This window comes from Mastigoproctus giganteus, chromosome 4, assembly GCF_048544385.1.
Source record: "Mastigoproctus giganteus isolate SK-2022 chromosome 4, ASM4854438v1, whole genome shotgun sequence".
Classification (NCBI taxonomy): domain Eukaryota; kingdom Metazoa; phylum Arthropoda; class Arachnida; order Uropygi; family Thelyphonidae; genus Mastigoproctus; species Mastigoproctus giganteus.
Window position 1 is genome coordinate 209,790,835 of NC_143578.1, and position 21,914 is coordinate 209,812,748.

Genomic DNA, 21,914 nt, shown 5'->3' on the forward strand with positions numbered 1-21,914 from the left:
CTCCGCATTTTATTTTGTTGGGAAATCCCTGTGTCAGGTTCTGTGCTGAACTTGTTTGAGAGCATAAATTGTGACTTTTAAGGTTTTTGTAAGGCTATTTACATTTTATTTGATCGTTTATAAATTTTCCCAGGTGTGATACAAATTTTGGATTGTCTTAAAAAAAAAGGGGAAAAGGTATCATATATTGAAAAAAGATTAAATTTAAATGAAGATACAATCTGGACCATAAAGAAAACTGAACAGAAAATTAGACTTGCTGTTGCTGCAAGACCTTTCATTCCCGTAAATATGACAGCTCGTCCCCGAGCTCCAATATTTGGAAAATGGAAATAGCACTCGGTATTTGGATTGATGATAGCAGTAAAAAATGGATCCCATTAGACAGCAATGTAATTCAACAAAAAGGCACTAAAAATTTATAACCATTTAAAAGAAAATGGAGAATCTTCTGTTAAACCAGAGTTTGTTGCCATTAAAGGTTGGTTTGAGCGATTTAAAAACCGCTTCTCATTGCATAACATAAGAATTCAAGGAGAAAGGAAATCAGCTGATAATGAAGCTGCCAAGAAGAGCATGCAGAGGAATTTCATAAAAATATTGAAGAGCATGGATACACACCACATCAAGTTTTCAATGCTGACGAGAAAGGTTTTTGGGCCGACCGGGCTAGCCGGGTGGGTAAAGTGCCTGCCTGGCAACCCAAAGGTTGCGGGTTCGAATCCCGCCTCAGGCTTGGATCAAAGTACTGCAAAAACCTTGGGAGGTGCATTATGGCCACAGAAGCCGATGCGGCAACAACTACAAAAAAAAAAAAAAAAAAAAAAGTTTTTGGTGGAAAAAAATGTCCAATGAAACGTTTATTTCAAAAAAAGAGAAAACTGCACCAGGTTTTAAGGTATCAAAAGATTGCGTAAGTTACTTATGTGCAGTAACACATCAGGAGATTACATGATAACACCTATTCTATTTATAGCTCCTCTAATCCTGGTGCAATGAAAGGTGTAAATAAAAACAGAAAATCATTACAATGGATTTTGTAAAAAATTTATCCCGAATCTATTGAAATGATGGATAAATGCCTGTCTTTGCTGATGTACAGTCTTTGCTCTTAATAACCCTAACACAGTCCATATATTTGCTTGTTCTGTAAGGATCCCCAGTAGTTCTTAATACCATGCCTTCTGGCTGCAGCATTTCCAAATAGAACCAGTGCAAGAATAATTATTTCCTCTGCTTAGAGCTGCCATTAGATTATTAGCCTTTATAATCCTCTCCTCCCAAACTACTAGTTTTTCTGATCTAAATAACACTGTTTTTATAGCATCAACATATATGTTCTTGCATCTCCTCTATTTAAGTGTATCCTATCCCTCTAAAAACAATAAACAGTCCTTCCTGTTAAGAAATATGGACCATGCCTAGAAAAATTCTAACCTATGAGTCTTGCACAATTACTCCAAGGTTGAATTGATTGACAGGGTTTTCATCATGTACTCCGTGTCGTGTCTGGGAAAAATTCCAGACTTCCAAATTTAGCCCTAACTCACAGCTTTTCTCAACATTTCCTTTATAGTTAAACTGTCATTATCTTTTGCTCTTAGTTGGATATATCATAGTCACATTCAGCTATTCTTTTGTCATTATCTTTTGCTCTTAGTTGGATATATCATAGTCACATTCCAGCTATTCTTTTTGTATAGTATGTTTTCCATTTCCCTGAGAGTAGAGTTACTAGAAAAAGCCATTTCCTGCGAGACCAACACTTTCTTCCTTTGGAGTTCCTGACTGGCATTGGGATTTTTGGCTTTCATTAATGACTTTTCTTATTCTGTATGCTATAATTAAATGTAACTTTAAAAATTGTAGAAACTTAAATAGAACAATATTTTTCTTTTAATTCAAAATGTTTACATAATATTATAAAGATTATATTACATGTTGCATAAAATATTTCATCATTAATGAAAATCTATATTTTTTTTTCTTCCAAAAAAATTTGTTTATTTTTCTGCTAAATTTAACAGGGTTAAAGGTGTAACCATCCACCCAAGATTTGAATAAATATTCCCGAAACTAAGATGAACACTGATACTTAAATAAAAACCATGAGTTTCATTTCCTTTTCCCTTCTTGAAGTGTATTATATTGTTATCTAATTTTCTTCCCCCTGTAACAGTTTATTCAGTTTCATTGCTAAATAAATCTTCCCCTTTATATTTTAATGAGAAACTTGAAGTAATTTAACAGGTGCTAAAGCATGTAAATTTCTTCTTTTATTTTAATTAATTAGATTGGTTCCTTTCAACTGTTTATGGAGGACTATAAAGATGCAGAATTTTGGTTACAGAAATTTGAACTGGAGCCATTATCTGATGCTCTTGAGAAACAGTTTCAGCTGCAGTTTGAAAAATTAGTTATAATAGATTACATTATCCGCAATACAGGTAAATAGTTTTGAATAAAATTTTGTTATAAATATTTTTCTTTTGTGACGCGCGCGCGTGTGTGTGTGTGCGTGCACGTGCGCGCATGCAAGGTGTGATCAGAAAGTTTGGAGATTAAACTAATATTTGGGAAATGATGAAGCTTTGGGAAATGAATATCTGATATATACCAATTCCAACACTTCTGAAACTTCTAAAAATATTCCTGATAGGCTTTTTTTAGAATTAATAATAGTTTCCTCTACTGTTGGTTTCAGCTTTGGAGTGGGGGGGGGGATCATAATGGAGTTAAATCCAAAGAATATGGTGGTTGAGATCACAGTGATTTGCTTCACAAGAAATTCTTGAATGAAAATCATCAAGAGCCCTACATGTCATGATACAAGCACCAGGTTCCTTGAATCCCACTTTTCTAGCTCCAAACAGCATTGCACAATCACCGTATAACTGTTTTGTATATGGTGATTGTGCCTCTACACTCAATTACTCCAAGAGGGCAGTAAGTTCGTAATCTGAACAAGTGGAAGAATCCCATCAGGATTCAACGTGCTCAATCCATTCGAGGCCTTATACACCTCAATCAGATCACCTCACAGGTGCCTAGTCTCCAGCTGCTGCAATTTGCAGAACTTAAGCCTCTCCTGGTAAGAGGATCCCTTCATTCCCCTCACCAGTCTTGTTGCCCTTCTCTGTACACGCTCAAGCAAATCTACATCCTTCCAAAAATGAGGCCTCCAGACCTGCACGCAGTACTCAAGGCATGGCCTGACCATTGCCTTATACAGAGGGACAATCACCTCCTTTTCCCTGTTAACAAAATTCCTGTATATCATTGACAACACCCCATGACCTGCCCTGGCAGCCTGTCTGCATTTTTCATTTTCTACCTCCTTAAGTGTAGTACCACACAGTTGGTACGTTTCTCTGGGGTTACTTCTATCCATATGCAGTACTTTGCATTTTTCAATGTTAAACTTCAATTGCCACTTCTCATCAATATCATTGATAAATATACAAAACAGAGGACCCAACACCGAACCTTGTGGGATTCTACTAATAACATTAGTCCACAAAGAGCAGCACCCATTGATTCCCACTCAACCCTCCTTTTATCCAGTGTAGCAACTTACCCTTAATACCATTCTGCTCCAATTTGTACAGTAGTCTTCCATGCACAACAGTATCAAAAGCTTTCCTGAAATCCAAGTATATGCTATCAAAATTATTTTTTGATATCCAGTTCCTTTGTAACCACATCATAATAACCAATCAAATTTGTCAGACAAGACTTTCCCTTAACAAACCCATGCTGTGTCTGAATTATTGCTTCAGTCTTGTCTAGATGATCCTGCAATGCATCTTTAACCAGTGACTCCATTATTTTACCCAGAACAGAAGTTAAACTAACTGGTCTGTAATTACTTGTGTCACCCTTCAATCCCCCTTTGTGAATTGGGGACACATTTGCACATCTCCAGTCTGTGGGGACCTCCCCTGTGTCCAAGGATGCTCTCATAATTATGGCTAAGGGTTTGCTTAGTTGCTTTGCCACCTCCTTTAATATAATTGGATAGATCCCATCCACCCCAGGTGCCTTTCTTATGTTTAACTTCAACAATTTCTCCCCCACTTTGTTCTCAGTTATTAAAAAATCATTAAGCACCCTTTTACAATTTGATAACCTTGTGGCATTTTCAAACCTCAATAACTCCATGTGTGAATGTAGATGCAAAATACTCATTCAGTTTGTTTACTATCTGAGCAGGATCATCAACAGTCGAACCATGGATATCAAGTGGACCAATCAGATTCATCCCCTTCCTTTTAGAGTTTATATAAGTAAAAAAATCCTTGCTGTTTTTCTTAGCAAGAAAAACAGCAATGGTATCTAGAGAACCATTCACCTTGATCATATACTTTGAAAGGTTGTTCATGAAAAAATAGTGTTGGGCATGTAGTTAGTATTGTCTGGTATTCTGTTAGGTAAATAAGCAATCTGTGAGGTCATTAGTAATTGCAAAAGTCTCTTAGTATCCTGCCCAGCCAGATTTACTTGACTAGAAAACTGAAAGTAGCCGGAGTTGTGAACATTAAAATCACCAAAGAAAATTACCTCACTGTTAGGAAAGTTGGACTGGAGAAAATCGAGTTTCAGATAAAGGAATTCAAACAGTTCCAAGTGGTTAGTGGAATTAGAAGAATGATAGAGGCAACAGATTAATTGATGAGTGATGCACATGAAGTGGCTGACCTGCAAACAATGTTTTGAACTGTACCCTTTAAATGTAAGGAAGATTGGATTTTGCCATGATGTCCATAACCTCAAAAGACATTAGTCATCCTTTATGATGGAAGAGATGGGGAAAAAGAGTGGTTGTCAGAGACTAAACATGGGTTTCACCACTTTTAAGCCTTTAATAATCAGAGTAATAGGATTGCACTGGTGCAGTACTACTACTCTGCTTACTGTGTGGGCATACCCAGGATTATTAACAGTCCCATCATGAAGTTGCAAACAGAGGATTACAGAATGATCAGACTTCACTGAAATTCAGTCCACTTGACTCATGAGTGTCACCTGAATATAATTTCATCAATGTTTTAGTCTGTCAGGTAGCAAAAGGCATATGATACACCTGATCCTTCACATAATCCCACAGAAAAAGTCCAGTGGGATTAAATCGGGCGAGTGCGGGGGCCATGGAATTGGCCTGGAAATGCTCACTGAAAAATTGTCACACAGTCAAAGACTAATGAGGAGGAGGGCTGAAACAATGTTCAGTTGAAGTTCTGCCATCATCAGAGTTGAAAAATGCTCTAGCATGTCCAAGTAATTGTTACTGTTTACAGTAGTCTCAGAAAGGAAAATAGGCCAGTCACTTGATTATGGAAAAGAGTGCACAACACATTCAATTTTGGGAAAATTTTTGATCACAAAAGATGGTGGTTTCGCTGCCCCAGATCCTGCAGTAGTGTGGCGGTTAATCTTACCAGACAGGTAAACTTTTTAGTAAAGACAACTTTGTTCAGGAAATTGTCATTTTCAATCTGATTGAGTATATCCACAGCAAACAAACATTCATTTTTATGATTGTTATGAGGCACAATGTTTATGAACACTAGCAACATCCACAATATATATAAAACTCTTTGAGTGGCTCTTTCAAATGACATAAACATTGTTCATATATCAGCGGTAGTTTGTGCTTAATAATCATTTGTAATGTGGCTAATAATTTGTGGATGCCCTGCATTTTGAAAATACATATGGAGGTAACTTGTTCTGGAGACCAAAAGTAGAGATCATTTATCTATACTGCCCTTTAATGCATATCTTCTGACAATATTTGTTTTGCAACCTGCATTATACTTCTTTTACTGAAATTAGTTATAGTTAGTGGTAGGCTAGTAACATGGATGGATTAAGAGCAGGAACAACAAAATTTATCATTTTATTATTCCTCTTTTCAATAAGCGATTAGTTTCATTTAGTTTCCCACTTTTTTATTTAATTAGGTTCATAATTTCTGTTTTATATTCAATACACCAAATTGTTGTACTCTCCAGATTGTCTTATGCCCAATTGGCATGATCGCAGTCAAGCATCTTTAGAGAAGCACATTTCAAGTGAATATTAAGCATTAACAACTGCATTTATTTACATCTGGAAATGACCAAATGGTAGTACTATTGGTTAAAAATGTAAATAACAGGTCAATTTGTAAAATGTAAACAAATAACAATAAACATAGCAAATATTGTCTTGACAGCATGTCTGTTATAGTACGAGAGAGAATATCAACAAATGTGCTTGAGAGAAAAATAATTTTCACGTTGGAGGATTAAACAAAACGATGTGCTGTGATACATATGTGGTCATTTGTAAGTGGTCAGTAACAAGTACTAAAGTAAAAGGACAACTGCTCTATATTGGCACACTGATTGAACTCAGTGCTATTTGAAGCAACATGTTTTTTTTTTATCATCAATTATGTATTGTAAAGACTTGGTACACAGTTTTATTTGTTCTTTGCTTGTGGTGAGGTTAGTTTATGTGCATGGAATAAACTTTTGATAATTTGAAACCTCAAAACTGATCAGGTTCTTCCCATCATGGCATATCACTTTCACACATATATTAGCATTGGCACATGATGCAAGAAAGCAAGCTTACATCAGCCAAAAAAAAAAAAAAAAACCTTATTTCACCCATCCACTCACTCCAAATGTTTGTCAAGTTCTGCCCTGAATCTATTTAAGCTATCAACTTCTACAACGACAGATGGAAGTTTGTTCCAGCAATCAACCACCCGCTTGCTAAAGGCAAATTTCCGCACATCTATCCTACAACTGCCTTTCCTCAATTTGAATTTAAGCCCTCTCAGGCGATTATTCTGATCAAGAGGAAGAATCCCATCAGCATTGAGCATGCTCAAACCATTCAAGGCTTTATACACCTCAATCAGATCACTTCGCAGGTGCTTAGTCTCCAGACACTGTAATTTGCAAAACTTAAGCCTTTCTTCGTACGAGCAACCCTTTGTTCCATTCACTAATCTTGTTACTCTTCTCTGTACTCGTTCCAACAGCTCTACATCCTTCTTAAAATGAGGTCTCCAGACCTGTATACAGTACTCAAGGTGTGGTCTGAATATTGCCTTATACAAGGGGATAATCACCTCCTTATCCCTGATAGAAAAATTCCTGTATATCATTGACAAGACACCATGAGCTACTCTTGCAGACCGTCTGCACTGCTCAGAAAACTTCATATCTGCCAGCACAGTTACCCACAGGTCCTTTTCATTCTCTACCACTGTCAGTGTAGTACCACAGAGTTGATACATTACTCTGGGATTACTGCTTCCCATATGTAATACTTTACATTTGTCAATGTTAAACTTCATTTTCCACCTCTCAGCCCATCTGCTCAACTTTTCTAGATCCTGTTGCAGCAGTGTACTGTCATTAGTGTCATTAAGAACCCTGCCAACCTTCGTATCGTCTGCAAACCTGGACATTAAGCTTGACATACCATCATCAATATCATTTATAAGTACAGAAATTAACAATGGACCCAACACTCAACCCTGAGGGACTCCACTAATAACATTAGTCAATGAAGAGCGGTGTCTATTGATTACCAATCTCTGTGTTCTCCCACTCAACCATTCATTTATCCATAGCAGCAATTTGCCTCCAATGCCACACTGCTCCAATTTGTGCAGCAGTCTTCCGTGTGCAACAGTATCAAAAGCCTTTCTAAGATCCAAATATATGATATCAAAGTTATTCTTTGCATCCAGTTCCTTTGTCACTACATCATAGTATCCAATCAAATTAGTCAGACAAGACCTTCCCTTAACAAACCCTTGCTGTGTCCAAGCTATAACTGAAGCCTTGTCTAGATGATCCTGCAATGCTTCTTGAACCATTGCCTCCATTAATTTCCCTGGAACAGATGTTAAACTAACAGGTCTGTAATTACCTGTGTCTCCCTTTGATCCTCCTTTGTGGATTGGGGTCACATTTGCACATCTCCAGTCCATGGGTAACTCCCCTGAGTCCAGGGAAGCTCTCATAATTATGGCTAAGGGTTTGCTTACTTCCTTCACCGCCTCCTTTAATATAATTGGATAGATTCCATCCACCCCAGGTGCCTTTCTTGTGTTTATCTTCAACAATTTCTCCTCCACTTTACTCCCAGTTATTTCAAGATTATCTAGCTTACTGCCAGGGTTGAAGACACCTGTGGCATTTCCTCCCTGAATAACTCCTCGTGTGTGAATGTCGATGCAAAATATTCATTTAGTTTGTTAGCTACCTGAGCAGGAGCATCAGCAGTTGAACCATCAATATCAAGTAGACCAATATGATTCATTCCCTTCCTTCTAGAGTTTACATAAGTAAAGAACTCTTTGCTCTTTTTCTTTGCATCCTTTGCCAAAGACTTCTCGTAATCTGCCTTTGCCTGCCTAACCTCCTTTGTAACTTGGTTACAGACCAGCTTATATCTATCATAGGCTTCTGTGTCACATGTCAATTCATATGTACCCCATGTATTTTTCCTCTCTGCCACATGTCTAATTAGTTGATCTGACATCCATTTAGGCCTAAATCGTGAACAATATTTCTTTGTTAATATGAAAAGCCTAGTAGCTTCCAAGATTAATTCTTTTAATGCCTCCCATTTTGAATTTGCTGTTGGTAACATCATCAGTTGGTCCCACTGTATAGAATTTAAATACTGTCTCAGTCCATTGTAGTCGCCTTTACGAAAGCAATAACCCTTCCCTTTACCCCTAATGGTAGTTACTTCTTTGAGTAAATCCCACTTCAGCACACTGTGATCACTGCCACTTAGTGGTTCCTTTATCTTTAGATTCTTGATGCACGAAGAATCATTACTGATAATCAGATCAAGATTATTACTCCCTCTAGTTACCTCCCGAACATGCTTGTGTAGAAAACAGTCATCCAATAAATCACCAAAAGCCTTGCTCATGTGTGAGTGACCAACCTTCATCCAGTCAATATCCGGGAAATTAAAATCCCCTATTATAAGACACTCTAATTTACTGGCCCACTCTATTTCTCTGCACAATTGCTCATTATACTCATCAGATTCATTAGGCCTAGAACACATACCTACTCTCATTTTTCCTTTCCCAGTACTTGTCACACCAAACAGACTCAACATTGCATTGTCCACCAACATCAATTGGATGCACTTCCTTAGAAGTGCATCCAATTGATGTTGGTGGACACATTGTACACATGGTACTCCCCAAATTCCAGTTCTGCATTGCTTATGTCTGTGTGACACCATGTCTCTGATATCCCAACATATCTGCCTTTGATGTCTTGACTGCACTTCAAGCTCATTGAATTTATTAACTATACTCCTATCCTAGCCTTGGTGTGCATGCAAGTATACATGCACCTGTTTCTACTCTTAGTTACCCTGACACAGCCTAGGTATTTACTTGTTCCACTATGACTCCCAGTAGTCCTTGAATTTCCCATTGCCTTGCTTTCCAGGCTGCTGCTTAATTGCATTTCAATAGAAGTAGTGCAAGAATCACTTTTACCTCTGCCAGCAGCTACTGTTAATCTATTAGTCCAAAGCTAGCAGTTTTCCAACCCACCTAACTCTGCCTCGTGCCTCCGTAGCCAGGTGGGAAGGAGCAGCAGTGCGTAGCACACACTTCTTGATTAGACCGGGGTTCGAGCCCGTCACCACCAAATACGGAAGATGCGGAAAGGTCAGGGAATGACCACCGCATATTCCGGAGCAATATGGCCTTAGTTGCTAATGCTCCTAAAAACAACAACTAACTCTGCCTCGATAGCATCAGCAAATATTCTTGCACCCTTTCTATTTAAGTGTATCCCCTCTCCCCTCCCTAGAAGCAATCTCTCCTGTTAACAAGCACAAACCAGGCTGAGAAAAATTCTACCCCTTGAGCCTTGCACAATCTCTCCAGGCCGAATTGATCGACAAGGCTCTCATCATATACTCCCTCCTATCGTGTCTGGGCAGAATTGCAGACACTTTCAAATTCAATCCTAACTCACGCTTTTTTTCAGCATTGTCTTGTACTTGTTAAGTAATTCTACAGGTCTCCTACTCTTAATATCACTAGTGCCAATGTGTACAACAATATCACCCTTTGTGCCCTTAAAGGATGATATGTGCCCTACAACGTCATCAACCTTTGCCCCTGGCAGACATACCCTGTTCCTGTTCCATCTATCCTTTTTGCACAATATGTTCCCCGTTTCCCTGACAATAGAGTCACCTACAACTAGTTCCTTTGGGACCAGCACATTCTGCCTTGGGGGTTGTCGCTGTGTTGCATGATGTTCAAGTGCAAGCTCTGTCATTGATGTGGGCAGCTGACAGCTTGATGGGCCCCTCAATTTAAATCCTTCGAGGGCATCCACCCTGTCCTTCAAGCTCTCATATAAGCCCATAACAATGCCGAGTTGGCGCCTGATTTCCTCGCACTCCTTACATCATGCACACACAAAGACATTCCCCTTGGCAGTATCATGTCTCGTTCCTGATTGCTCCACAAACATCAAACAAGCAGTGCATTTCAATAGACTGTGATTCAGAGGACAACTGCCCCCCTCAGTTCCCCCCTGAGCCATAGCACTTCCACTAGTTTGAGCCTTTTGCTTTGCTGCTCTGGTCTGAATCATGATTTCTGTTCAAGTTCAATAAAATTCCAATACAAAATATAACCCTAAACCTATATCCCAATGCAGTTATAACACTATACAGGGTGTTTCAGTTAAACGTTTCAGAACTTCTAAGAGGGGTAGGGCACATCCTGACAACTCGAAATCATATAGCAATGTGGGGTCGGAAATGCTTTCCTGAAGCGGTGTTGTACACAGAAGCACCATAAAAAGAAAAGAGACCGTAAGTGAGAAATCGTTTTAATAATACATGAAAAGAAGCAAAACTTACATGGATTAAAGTAAGTGTTCGAAGTTTCTTCCACGGGCTACAATGCACGCCTCACATCTCCGACGCATGGACATCCGAACATTCTGGAATACTCCAGGCAAATTTCTTCGGCAGCTACTGCGATTCTTGCAACCAGCTCCTCAGCATTGTCAACAGGAGTGTCATAAACTAGCGATTTCATATGACCCCAGAAATAAAAATCAAGACATAATAGGTCGGATGACCGAGCAGGCCAACGCACGGGACCACCACGTCCGATCCACTGTTGACCAAATGTGACATCCAGGTAGTTACGAACATCTCCGCTATAATGGGCAGGGGCTCCATCGTGTTGGAACCACATTGTCTGTTGCGTCGATGCAGAAATCTGTTCATCTCTCAAAAGTTGTGGCAATACTTGCTGCAGAAAGATCAAGTAGATAGGTCCGGTTAGACGACACGGTAACAGGTAAGGTCCGATGAGGTGATCTCCCATAATACCGGCCCATTCATTGACCGAAAATTGAATCTGTGCTGCACGTCGCACGACGACTTCTGTGTACAATACCGCTTCAGGAAAGCGTTTCCGACCCCACATTGCTATATGATTTCGAGTTGTCAGGATGTACCCTACCCCTCTTAGAAGTTCTGAAACGTTTAACTGAAACACCCTGTATATATGTATTTCGGTGTCGAATATTATCTCCGAGTTACGCTATATGACTTTCTTATCCCCTGTCAACTTATATGTATTAATTTATAATGTTACGTTTGTAATAACTAGGTCGCTATATTTATTTAGTTAAAAAAGTACAATTCAATTGACAATGAAATTTAATAAGATTAATAAATTTTACTGATTAATTGATACTACTATACTCGCTATCTAGTTTTCCGTTAAACCTTACGCTAGCACACGTATCTTATAACAATGTCGGCAAGTTACGAATGGTTAATCTATGGACACGAGGTATTATTTACTTTCCAAATCGCGCTATCTAAATTCAAAATAAACCACGAGCTTTATTAGGTCTATAAGCTACTTATAGAAAATATTTTAATCTAACAATTAAGTCAATAAAGCGGCTAAGTATAATTAAAAACTTTTCGTTCGCGGGAGCTGCAAAACCTGTCCACACTTGGATTTGATACCCTTACCGATACTAAGTAATAACCTACAAAATCTCTATCTAAATTCAATTTAAACTAAAGTATTGTTACTAAAAATATAAAGCAACTCTAAAAAATAAATTAATATGCCAATTTAAGTCAATAAAAAAGCAAAAACTTCTCTACTTGCTTGAAGCTGTAAAAACTTCACCTGTTCCAACATCATCGAACATGTTAGGAAATAATTATGATGAGGTATGTGTGCAGTCCTTGTCATTTTATATGACATTTTGATTTTAATAATGAACTGTGGAGAAATTTAATCACTTCCTCACATGTAATAACAAAGATTGTGAAGTTTTGTTTTTGCCACCATTATAACTCATCTGCTGCTGATGATCTGTATGACTAGTTATAATGGCAGTAAAAAAACTTAGATTTAATGAAGTATACATTTTTTGAACTGCACTCACTTTGGACATTTTTTTTTTCTCTCTTTGCCCTCTGAACTGTTATGAAGTGATTGATGTCAAAGTGATTACTCTTTTTTTCAAAAATTCTTAAAGACCAATACAATCATTGATATGAGTGCTGGATTGTTTTCTTAAAATTTTCAGATTATAAAATGATTTTTATAATGTGACACACATTTATATTTAAAAATATTTTCCGAAGTACAATTTGAATACATTATTTTCTAGTTTCCTTTTAGACAATTTATGCTGAAACAAACTACACAAATTAGATCATATAATGTATTGTAGAGGAAATCATAAAAAAATTGCTGTTAAAAGGTTTCTTTTTATACAGCAGGGATAGTGACACAAGTAACTAGCTTAAAATGTATCAGTAAATAAGTAAATACAGTCAGTCCTCGTATAGCACGATAGTTGTGTTCCTAGAAACCCTCGTGCAATATAAACAACAGGCCCTATAGGAAAAATATTGCCAAACACAATAAATAATCGTAATAAAATATGCAAGTATTTTATTACGACTATTACATGATAAAATATTGCTAATGCTTTTGCTTCTATCTTAAGCAAACTTGTTTTTTGTTTGATTTTCTATCCAAACAGATGACAGCCGTTCCATCTCTTCCAATTCTTTGTGTCTTAATCTAATGGATTTTAATTACACTTTGAGTTGTTCCTGCTATCAAAGTTGTTTTTATTTTCTCTGCATTCTTTGTAATTCTCGGCATTGCCTCATTTAGGTCTGTAGCACATGCAATATCACATGGTCTTTCATTTCGCTCAAAGCATTTCGCAATTTAATATTTTTTTTCTATCGACAGAGGTGGACTGGCCATAAGCCTCACCGGGGAAACCCCAGTGGGCTGGAGGCCAGTGTGATTTCGGCCATAAACCATAGTATGAGGCCACTATAAATTTTCCCGGGTAAGAATTTTTGACTCAGTCCGCCTCTGTTTATCAATATCGCTTTTCTTTTTCTCTCTGAATCTGCAGTGTCTTCACCAGGACACTTCCTTTTTACACCTTTTAAGTATTTTACTCATTTTTAGGGAATAAAGCACAATTACAAAATGAGGAGGCATGCTTGATACACATAAAGAAAGCTGCACACGTGTAGCAACTGAATAAACAACACGGTAAAGGCAGAGATACACTATTAACACTTCACATTTTACTAAAACACATTTCTAGGGGTTACTACCATAAAACAATAAAAACAATTAGTTGTGTGTCTGCTAGTGGAATCTGTTATAAACTGGTAGTAAACTCTATCTAATTGCATTTGCGATTATACCGATAGCTGGAATTGTGTTGGTTTTTACGTTAGTTTGGTGAAATGTGTTTCCCCTTCACTGATATAAAACACATAAATACATTTTCAGAATCTTCTCTTCATTCCTATCGTGTTGCGTTCGGTTTGGGTGATTCCGCGTTCGACTGCCATTTCTTGTAAACACAAAGGCAAATCGTGCATAAGCGAATTCGGTTCGTGTTATATAAGATATCATTCCCCTATTTATAAATCGTGTATGATCGAATTCGTGTAGTGTAAACACGTGTTATATGAGGACTGACTGTACATATCTTTATCAGACTCGGAAAAGTTGTACATATATAATTGTGGCAATCAGTGCTAGGAATTTTAGAGTGCTGTGAGAAAATAATTAAAAAAAAGGTGTGGGATAAAAGGCACATGGGCATTACACCAAAGTCATACATATGTGCACAAGTAATGTATGAAATTTTTTCCTTGGAGTAAAGCTAATGTGATAAAGGTTAAGAAACATTATGCATAAGCTGTATAATTCATGCTTCTCATATTGAGTTGTGACAGTCAACAGTAGCCAAAATTCATGTGAAAAGCATTTATAGGGGTAACATTTATATAGTGTGAGTTTGCAGTTCCAGATCAGAACACAAATTGACATATAAAATGAACAGGTTGTTCACATCATCTTGAGAACTGTATTAAGCAATTAGATCAAATTGATTTTATCTTTGCAAATGGAAGTCCGCAGGAGAGTGTGTTAGTCCTCAAGCACCAATGCAGATAGATTTCATTGTCTTGGAAAGATGGGAGCCAGATGATAGGCCTCACCACTGCAGTTTTATCTTTTCAGTAGTAAGAAAAGCTTTGAACAGGATAGGTTATGTTGCAGGCAGAATAAGGCCATTCAGGATTCTTTCCCTGCATTTTTTTTTTATCCATCACAAACTTGCTGAAGTTGTAGTCTAGCATCTGTGGTTTGGTATCATTTAAGTTGGGAGAAACCAAACCAATCAATTAGCAAAAGCCTATTATTATTAAATGAGAAATAATGAAATGTTCATTGAGCCAGTAGCACTACTAATAGTCTCTCACAAACCCATATATTTCTTGAAATTTGAAAATATTAAAACATAATTTTTATCTCTTACTCTTTCATGTGTATCATGAGTTTTATGATTATATTTGTAGATAGAGGAAATGATAATTGGATGATTTATGTCAAGCTAAACAATGAAAAGGTAAGCTTTATATAGTTTTATATAGTTCTTTATCTGTTGACATGCTAATTGCCATAATGTTAATAAAAAAAATGTAATCCTAGTGGCCACCAGTTTTTTTTTTCATAAAAATTTAATTATACCACAGTCAGTATACTGTGGCAAATATATCATGACCTATCCAAAGAAAATGAAACAAAAATCACATTTTGGTCTTCGAGGCCATCTAGATTCATTTTACTTTAGAGAATATGCTGTCTGTTACCCTACTTAGTCACGCTGCTCCAACAGTAAAGTGAACTTTGGCATAAATATGGTATCACACAGCTTAAAAAAGTGAGATACAAAAGCTGTCTTGTGGCAATTAACATGTTAATGCCTTGATTACTTTAATCCAATTAATTCATTTTGTTATTGTTTAATAACGTGGATATATAAGAATTAAAAACTTGAATATAAACCTTACATATAGTTTCGGTCATATTTATTATTATATCATATGGAATGATTATAAATTTATTTAACATCTTAAAAGATGTATTGCTTTCCTTTTATTATAACCACAAAAATAAAGCACCTACCTATGTTCATGTCTTCTTTCTTTTTTATTTTTATTTTTTATTTTGTTACCACTTGTTTTCATATTTATCAAAATGATGGTTTTCACCATATCAAAATAAGGTGCTGTGTTTGCCTCAGTTCTCTGAAACAGAAGGATCAGTCATTGTTTCTCTTCACAAATTTCTGTAGAATACCACAAGGAACCACCATCATGGCATGCACATTAAGAATGGATATTCGCATAGTCAGCAAGAAAAAGGTGCTGGATGGTCACACACGGATGATGAGATTGTTAATTAGGTTTGTGAATCTTTTGTTTGCTGGGCAAGGAAATTAGCATATAGTGCAGATTGCGAACTGCAAGTGCCTCAACCAATTCAGAAAATACTTCGTGGTTGCATGTTAAACTATAGAAGTAGAGATTTATGCAGGCATTTAATGGCAACAATACATGAAAAGCTATCAGTATTTTTATGAAATGTTTCAGCATATGGTACAGGATGGTGACTTCCCAAACAGTTTTGGTTTTTTTTTTTATGAAGCTGTTTGAAGTTAACAGAAATATTAGTAAACACAATGTGCTCATGTGGTGTACTGAAAATGTAAGTATGCTGCTTCGGACATGAACAGAAGAAGGTGTTATAGATAATTTTTCTTTGCAGAAAATCGTTTACCTGTACTGCTGCAAAATTTCTTTATCATGTACTCTACACTACACTGATATGAATGCAATATATGCTGCTATACCAAGGTAGTGCTCTTCTGCATTTCCTTCTGAACAGCACAAACATGTTAATGGAACATATATGGCTAGGAAGCACATGCAGCCCAGTAGAATGGTACATACATTTCAGTAAAGAAGAGAAGATAATTGGAACTAGATAATGGACTTTGATGCACTTCACTAGTCTGCATCATGATTCCTTGACATGAAGAAAGAAGGAGCTATGTAAAGTGGACAGTCAGTAGAATACAGAAAGGTTCCAGGATTAGAAGGTAGATTATAAGTTAGTGAGATTTAGTGAAAAAATATGAGGAAAGGAGAAAGGGAAGTGATGTAATACTGAAGTTGTTTTTAAAGTTGCTGAACCTATACGGTTGGTTATATCTCCAGTTATACATCTAGGAAGAATAATTTAGTTGATCCGAAAATTAACAATAGATAGCAGCACACATCATTCACAAACCACTCAAATGGAATGACATTCAAATCCTGAGTAAGACCTGGTAATTCCTTTAACTGAAGATAACCCTGCAGCAGAGATTCTTTACTGTGGAACAATATTTAAACTTCCTTTGCAGAAGTTAGAGAAGAATATAAACACTATTTCAAGATGCATGAGTCATCAAGTAAATCAACCACATGGGAGTCAGTTAAATTTTATGAGGCTGGCTTAACTATAAAACTCTATAATAATGAAAATAAGGCCAGTGATCTGGTCCTATTGTGACAGAAACAGTCAACACCCATCAATATATGATAATCTCTGAGCAGTCCCTAGACTTAACTGGGTGATGTTGAATGTTAAGAAGAGTATTTCCAACAAGACAGCACTGTCAATTGAAGAAGTAAAGGACACCATTATAGACTTAATTGCTGACATTCCCTAAAAGCACAGTTTTTGGCTTGCTATTTTGGGGAAACTCTGTTCCCTCCAGTGGCTTGTGCTTATGCTTGCTTTAGACACATCTTTGTCCACGGGTCAACCTAAAATTACCAATTTTATTTTTAGGTTGAACAACATCATCAAAAGAAACAAATCCACTATTCAATTAAAAATTTAGGGACACCATCATAACAGTGTATTTCGAGACACTGCCCTCAATTGAAATTTGTGTCAAATGTTGACTGTATAGAGTTAAGTGAGTAGTCAGGCAGTGTGGTAAAGGAAGAGCTTCTAAATGAACATACAACAAAATTTAAGTGTGTTTAAGTAAAGTACCTATTGTCTCTAACATGTACATTTGCATGTAATAACTGAACTCCTAGAGAATAAATTTTCATGAAATTTTATATTTGGGTCTTTTAGAAAGATTTATCAAGCCGTTCCAAATTTCATTAAAATTGGACTAGTAAAAATTTGGAGATTATTATTTCTTTGTCTGTCCATGTCTAATAACTCAACTCTCAGTAGCTAGAGCTTCATAAAATTTTAAATTTGGCTGGTTTAGAAAGATTTGTTGAACCTTCTCAAATTTCATTAAAATTTCACTTATATAAATATGGTAATTATTATTTATTTTTCATGCATACCACATATGCTATCCATATGCCACATATTGTAGCTGAAGCACTGGATTTTGTTTGTTTCTGTGTGCTGATTGGAGAAATGAATGGGTTGGATGTGCAGAAACGAAATGTTCTCAATTCATATATAAAGATCATTGCTTTTTTTTTTTTTTTTTATTATTATTATTATTATAAATCATGAATTATTACTATTTGCTAACATGCCTGAAATGTAATCCACTGTGTAAGTTAACTAACTTGTTTTATTTAAATCGTGGCTCTTCATCAAAATAAAAAAAAATTCTGCCCATTTGCTAATATACTTTAATGGGCCAACACATTCTAGCAATCTAAGGGGTTACATAGATATATAATGAAAGCTATGTGTTCAATTTGAAGTTTTCCTCTCTCTCTCTGTGTCTCTTTCTCTCTCTCTCTCTCTCTCTCTCTCTCTCTCTCTCTCTCTCTCTCTCTCTCTCTCTCTCTCTCTCTCTCTCACTCACTCACTCACTCACTCACTCACTCACTCACACTCACTCACTCACTCACACACACACACACCACTTGGCTGCTCATTTAGGCTTGATACATTATTTGGTGTTCAGCGTGATTATTAATTGACGCCTCCTGCTTGCCTGGTGTGAAGCCAAGTAAGCCCTGAAACAAGATTGTCATGGTGTAGTATTTCCTAGTTTATAATTAAATAGTGGATTCACCTCTTTTGATGATGTTACTCAGACTAAAAATGAAATCAGTAATTTTTGCTTGACTTGTGGATAATGATATTGTGTGTAAAGTGAATATAAAGTCCAAGCCCATCACTGTTACTGGAGGAACAGAGCATTCCAAGACAGAAAAATAGAATGCAGAGAAGTGGCTTATCTAATTATTTCAATGTCTGAATTGGAAAAAAAAAAAAAATGCTCCTTTACTAATATATTCTTTAGTTTTAGTATCTAACTTAGCTAGTTTGTTGTATAATTTAATAGAATTATTGTTGTTTAATGAGTTTATGACATAGTTTATAAGGTTCAAGTATTGAAATACAGGCAGTCCTTGATTAACGCAATTAATTCATCCCACGAGCACGAAACGGAAACGTGTTAATCGAATATATATATAATCAATAGGAAAAATTATAATTGGTCCTTGACCTTTTGGAATGAATAAAGAATTTTAAAAATACCTTTTAAATAACTTTTTAACTGTATACAATGTAAAAGATAATGAAAAATAATATAGAATTAAATGTTTATTTCATAAAACAGCAGTTCCCAAACTGTGCGCCGTGGAATATTTTAAAATTTTTAGGGAAACACAGCGATACTCGACATCTGTCAGACACCGTGCAAACTACTAGCTCGAGGTAGTTCACAGTTTCAACATTTCTTAGTTGTTTGGACCTAACTCTAAACAGAACTAGCAGTAGTAGTGGTGGCATGTGATGCAAGAAAGCAAGTGTATGAGCTTATGCAGCATCAGCCAAAAGAAAAAAAAAATTTACAAAACAAATCCCTCTAAATGTTTGTCCAGTTCCTCCTTAAATTTATTTAACCTATCAACTTCCACAATGACAGATGGAAGTTTGTTCCAGCAATTAACCACCTGCTGGCTAAAGGCAAATTTCCGCAAAACTATTCTACATCTGTCTTTCTTAACGCCCGACTAACATGGTATTTGGCGACTCAAAACATTTGAGTCCAAGCCAGTATGGTTTTCGGAGAAGTAGATTGATGCTTGATCTCATTATCAAAGTGGAAGCAAATATTTGGAACGCCTTTCTAAGAAATAAGCACTTTGTTATGATATGCGTTGACATCGAAAAAGCATTTGATACAACTTGGCTTTATGGGATTCTTCACAACTTACATAAATCTGGTCTTTGTGGTCATCCCCCGAAATATATTCAGAACTTTCTATCTAACAGATCCTTCCAGGTCTGCTTCCACTCGTCACTTTCTGAAACATACGTACAAGAAGAGGGAGTTCTCCAGGGATTAGTGCTGAGAGCAACACTTTTTGCCATCGGGATCGATTCTATAACCAAGTGTATACCTAACACAGTTGTTGCATACCTGTATGCTGACGACTTTGCCATCTCATGTCATTTGCAAATTATGCAACTTATTGAGAGACAACTACAAGATGCCATTAATAGAATAGTCTCTTTGGCCAAAAATAATGGTTACAGAATTTCTAAATCCAAAACAACTGCAGTACACTTTTGTCGTAAATGTACATTGCATCCTGATTTAGACCTTCAGTTAGACTCTCATTGTATCACATTTCAGCCAAGTACTCGTTTTCTTGGTATAATACTTGATGAAAAACTAAACTTCCTTTTACATATAAAATATATTCATACCAGCTGTCTTAAGAAACTAAATATTCTCAGAGTAATCTCCTCTATGTCATGGGCTGCAGATCATTACATGGTGCTACATTTATATCGCTCATTAATTAGATCCTGCTTAGACTATGCATCTCCTGCATATGCCTCAGCCAAGCGAAGTGTACTGAAATGGCTTGATCCCATTCATCATAGTGCACTTTGAGTTTCACTGGGGGCCTTTCGTATGTCTCCAATTGTAAGTCTATATATGGGAGCACCTGAACCGCCGCTAGACCTTCGACGACAAATCCTTCTCCTAAATTATGCCGCTAAAATCAGCAGCCTTCCATATCACCCAATATGGCAATATCTCTTCAGACAAAAATGGGAAAACCTCTATCAAACTAAATCATGTCTCAACAAACCATCTGGCATTAGACTCAAGCTCTAAACACTAGCTGGGGACTCAACATGAATAACATACTGCAGGATACTAGCATGGAAATCAAGCCATGTCAAATACCCACAGTATACGTTGACAGATATTTTCAGAAATGGGGGAAGAATAATCTTCCAGATACTAACATTAGACAATTACATCTGGCCCACACTAATCAGTTTAGAAGTTATGTACAGCTATATACAGATGGATCCAAGACTGCCAATAAAGTTGGTACAGCCGTAGTTTTGCCGGATGCTGTCATCGCCAAAATGAGCTTCCCTCAGAATGTAGTACTTATACCACAGAGTTATATGGTATCCTATTAGCCCTCGAGAACATAAAAGAAGTCTCATATGCTCAATCCATCATATATACCGATTCGTTAAGTGCCGTGAATTGTAAACAATGTAAACGCTCCAGCAATCATCCTCTGATACAGAAAATCTGGTCTCGGTTAATGGAAATTCATACACGTGGCCACCGCACAATTTTTTGTTGGATTCCTGGACACTCTGGAATCCCAGGAAATGAACAGGCAGATTTAGCTGCTAAAAATGCTCCAAATCTGATCTCTCCAATTCAGGACACCATATGTTGACTATAAATCCATTATACAACAAACCTCTAAAGAACAGTGGAAACGTATATGGGAAAAAGAAACAAATAATAAACTCTTTGAAGGTTAGTGCAAATGCATCATTTTAACATAGCTATCTACCAAAGTAGTTGAATTAATTAATTAATTACATTGGCATCGTTTTGGTTATATCTCATACTGTGAATGCCTTCACAATGAGTTGCCATGGTATTGTACTACCTTGAATAAATAACACTTCACCAGTGGAGAAGACTATAGTGCGTTTATGGCTAATGCCTCAGGCTGCGAGAAACTCAAGACTATGTATAAGTTAAGTGCAAATGCATCATTAATACACAGCCAATTCTAAATTAGCAAAATATTTGCAAAGGCGTCATCGTTTTAAGTTATATCTCATATTGTGAATACCTTCACAGCGAGTTGCCATAATATTGCACCACTTCGAATAAGTAATGCTTCACCTAAAGGAGAAGACTAATGTTACTTATTCTCAGTGGATACTACCACCCAGACGGCACCGTTTCAGGGCTATTTTGTATATGAAAAAAAGATCGCGTTAACTGGAAATTTGCATTGTGTAAAGCGAAAAGTTGTATAATTTTTTCAAATGGTGGTAACTGAAAAATGCGTTAATCGAACTCACGTTATGCGAGGCCTGGTTGTATTGAATTTATTATAAATTCTTGTTGGCTAAGTCAAAATCAAGAAATGATCCAAGTTATGGTATTTCATATTTTGGATAATAACTCGACTATCCACTTGTGTCTATTAGA

The 21,914-nt window shown here is 36.6% G+C and overlaps 1 protein-coding gene across 2 annotated transcripts in view; it reads left to right on the forward strand.

The window, feature by feature from the left end:
- LOC150087365 (phosphatidylinositol 4-kinase type 2-beta-like) overlaps positions 1 to 21,914 on the forward strand; it is a 171,292-nt gene that overhangs the window by 67,411 nt on the left and 81,967 nt on the right. For both annotated transcript variants that reach the window (XM_090372025.1, XM_090372024.1), the window contains exons 4-5: positions 2,294 to 2,447; positions 14,950 to 14,999. In XM_090372025.1, coding sequence (XP_090228151.1) covers positions 2,294 to 2,447; positions 14,950 to 14,999 — 204 coding nt within the window. The remainder of the gene's footprint in view (positions 1 to 2,293; positions 2,448 to 14,949; positions 15,000 to 21,914) is intronic.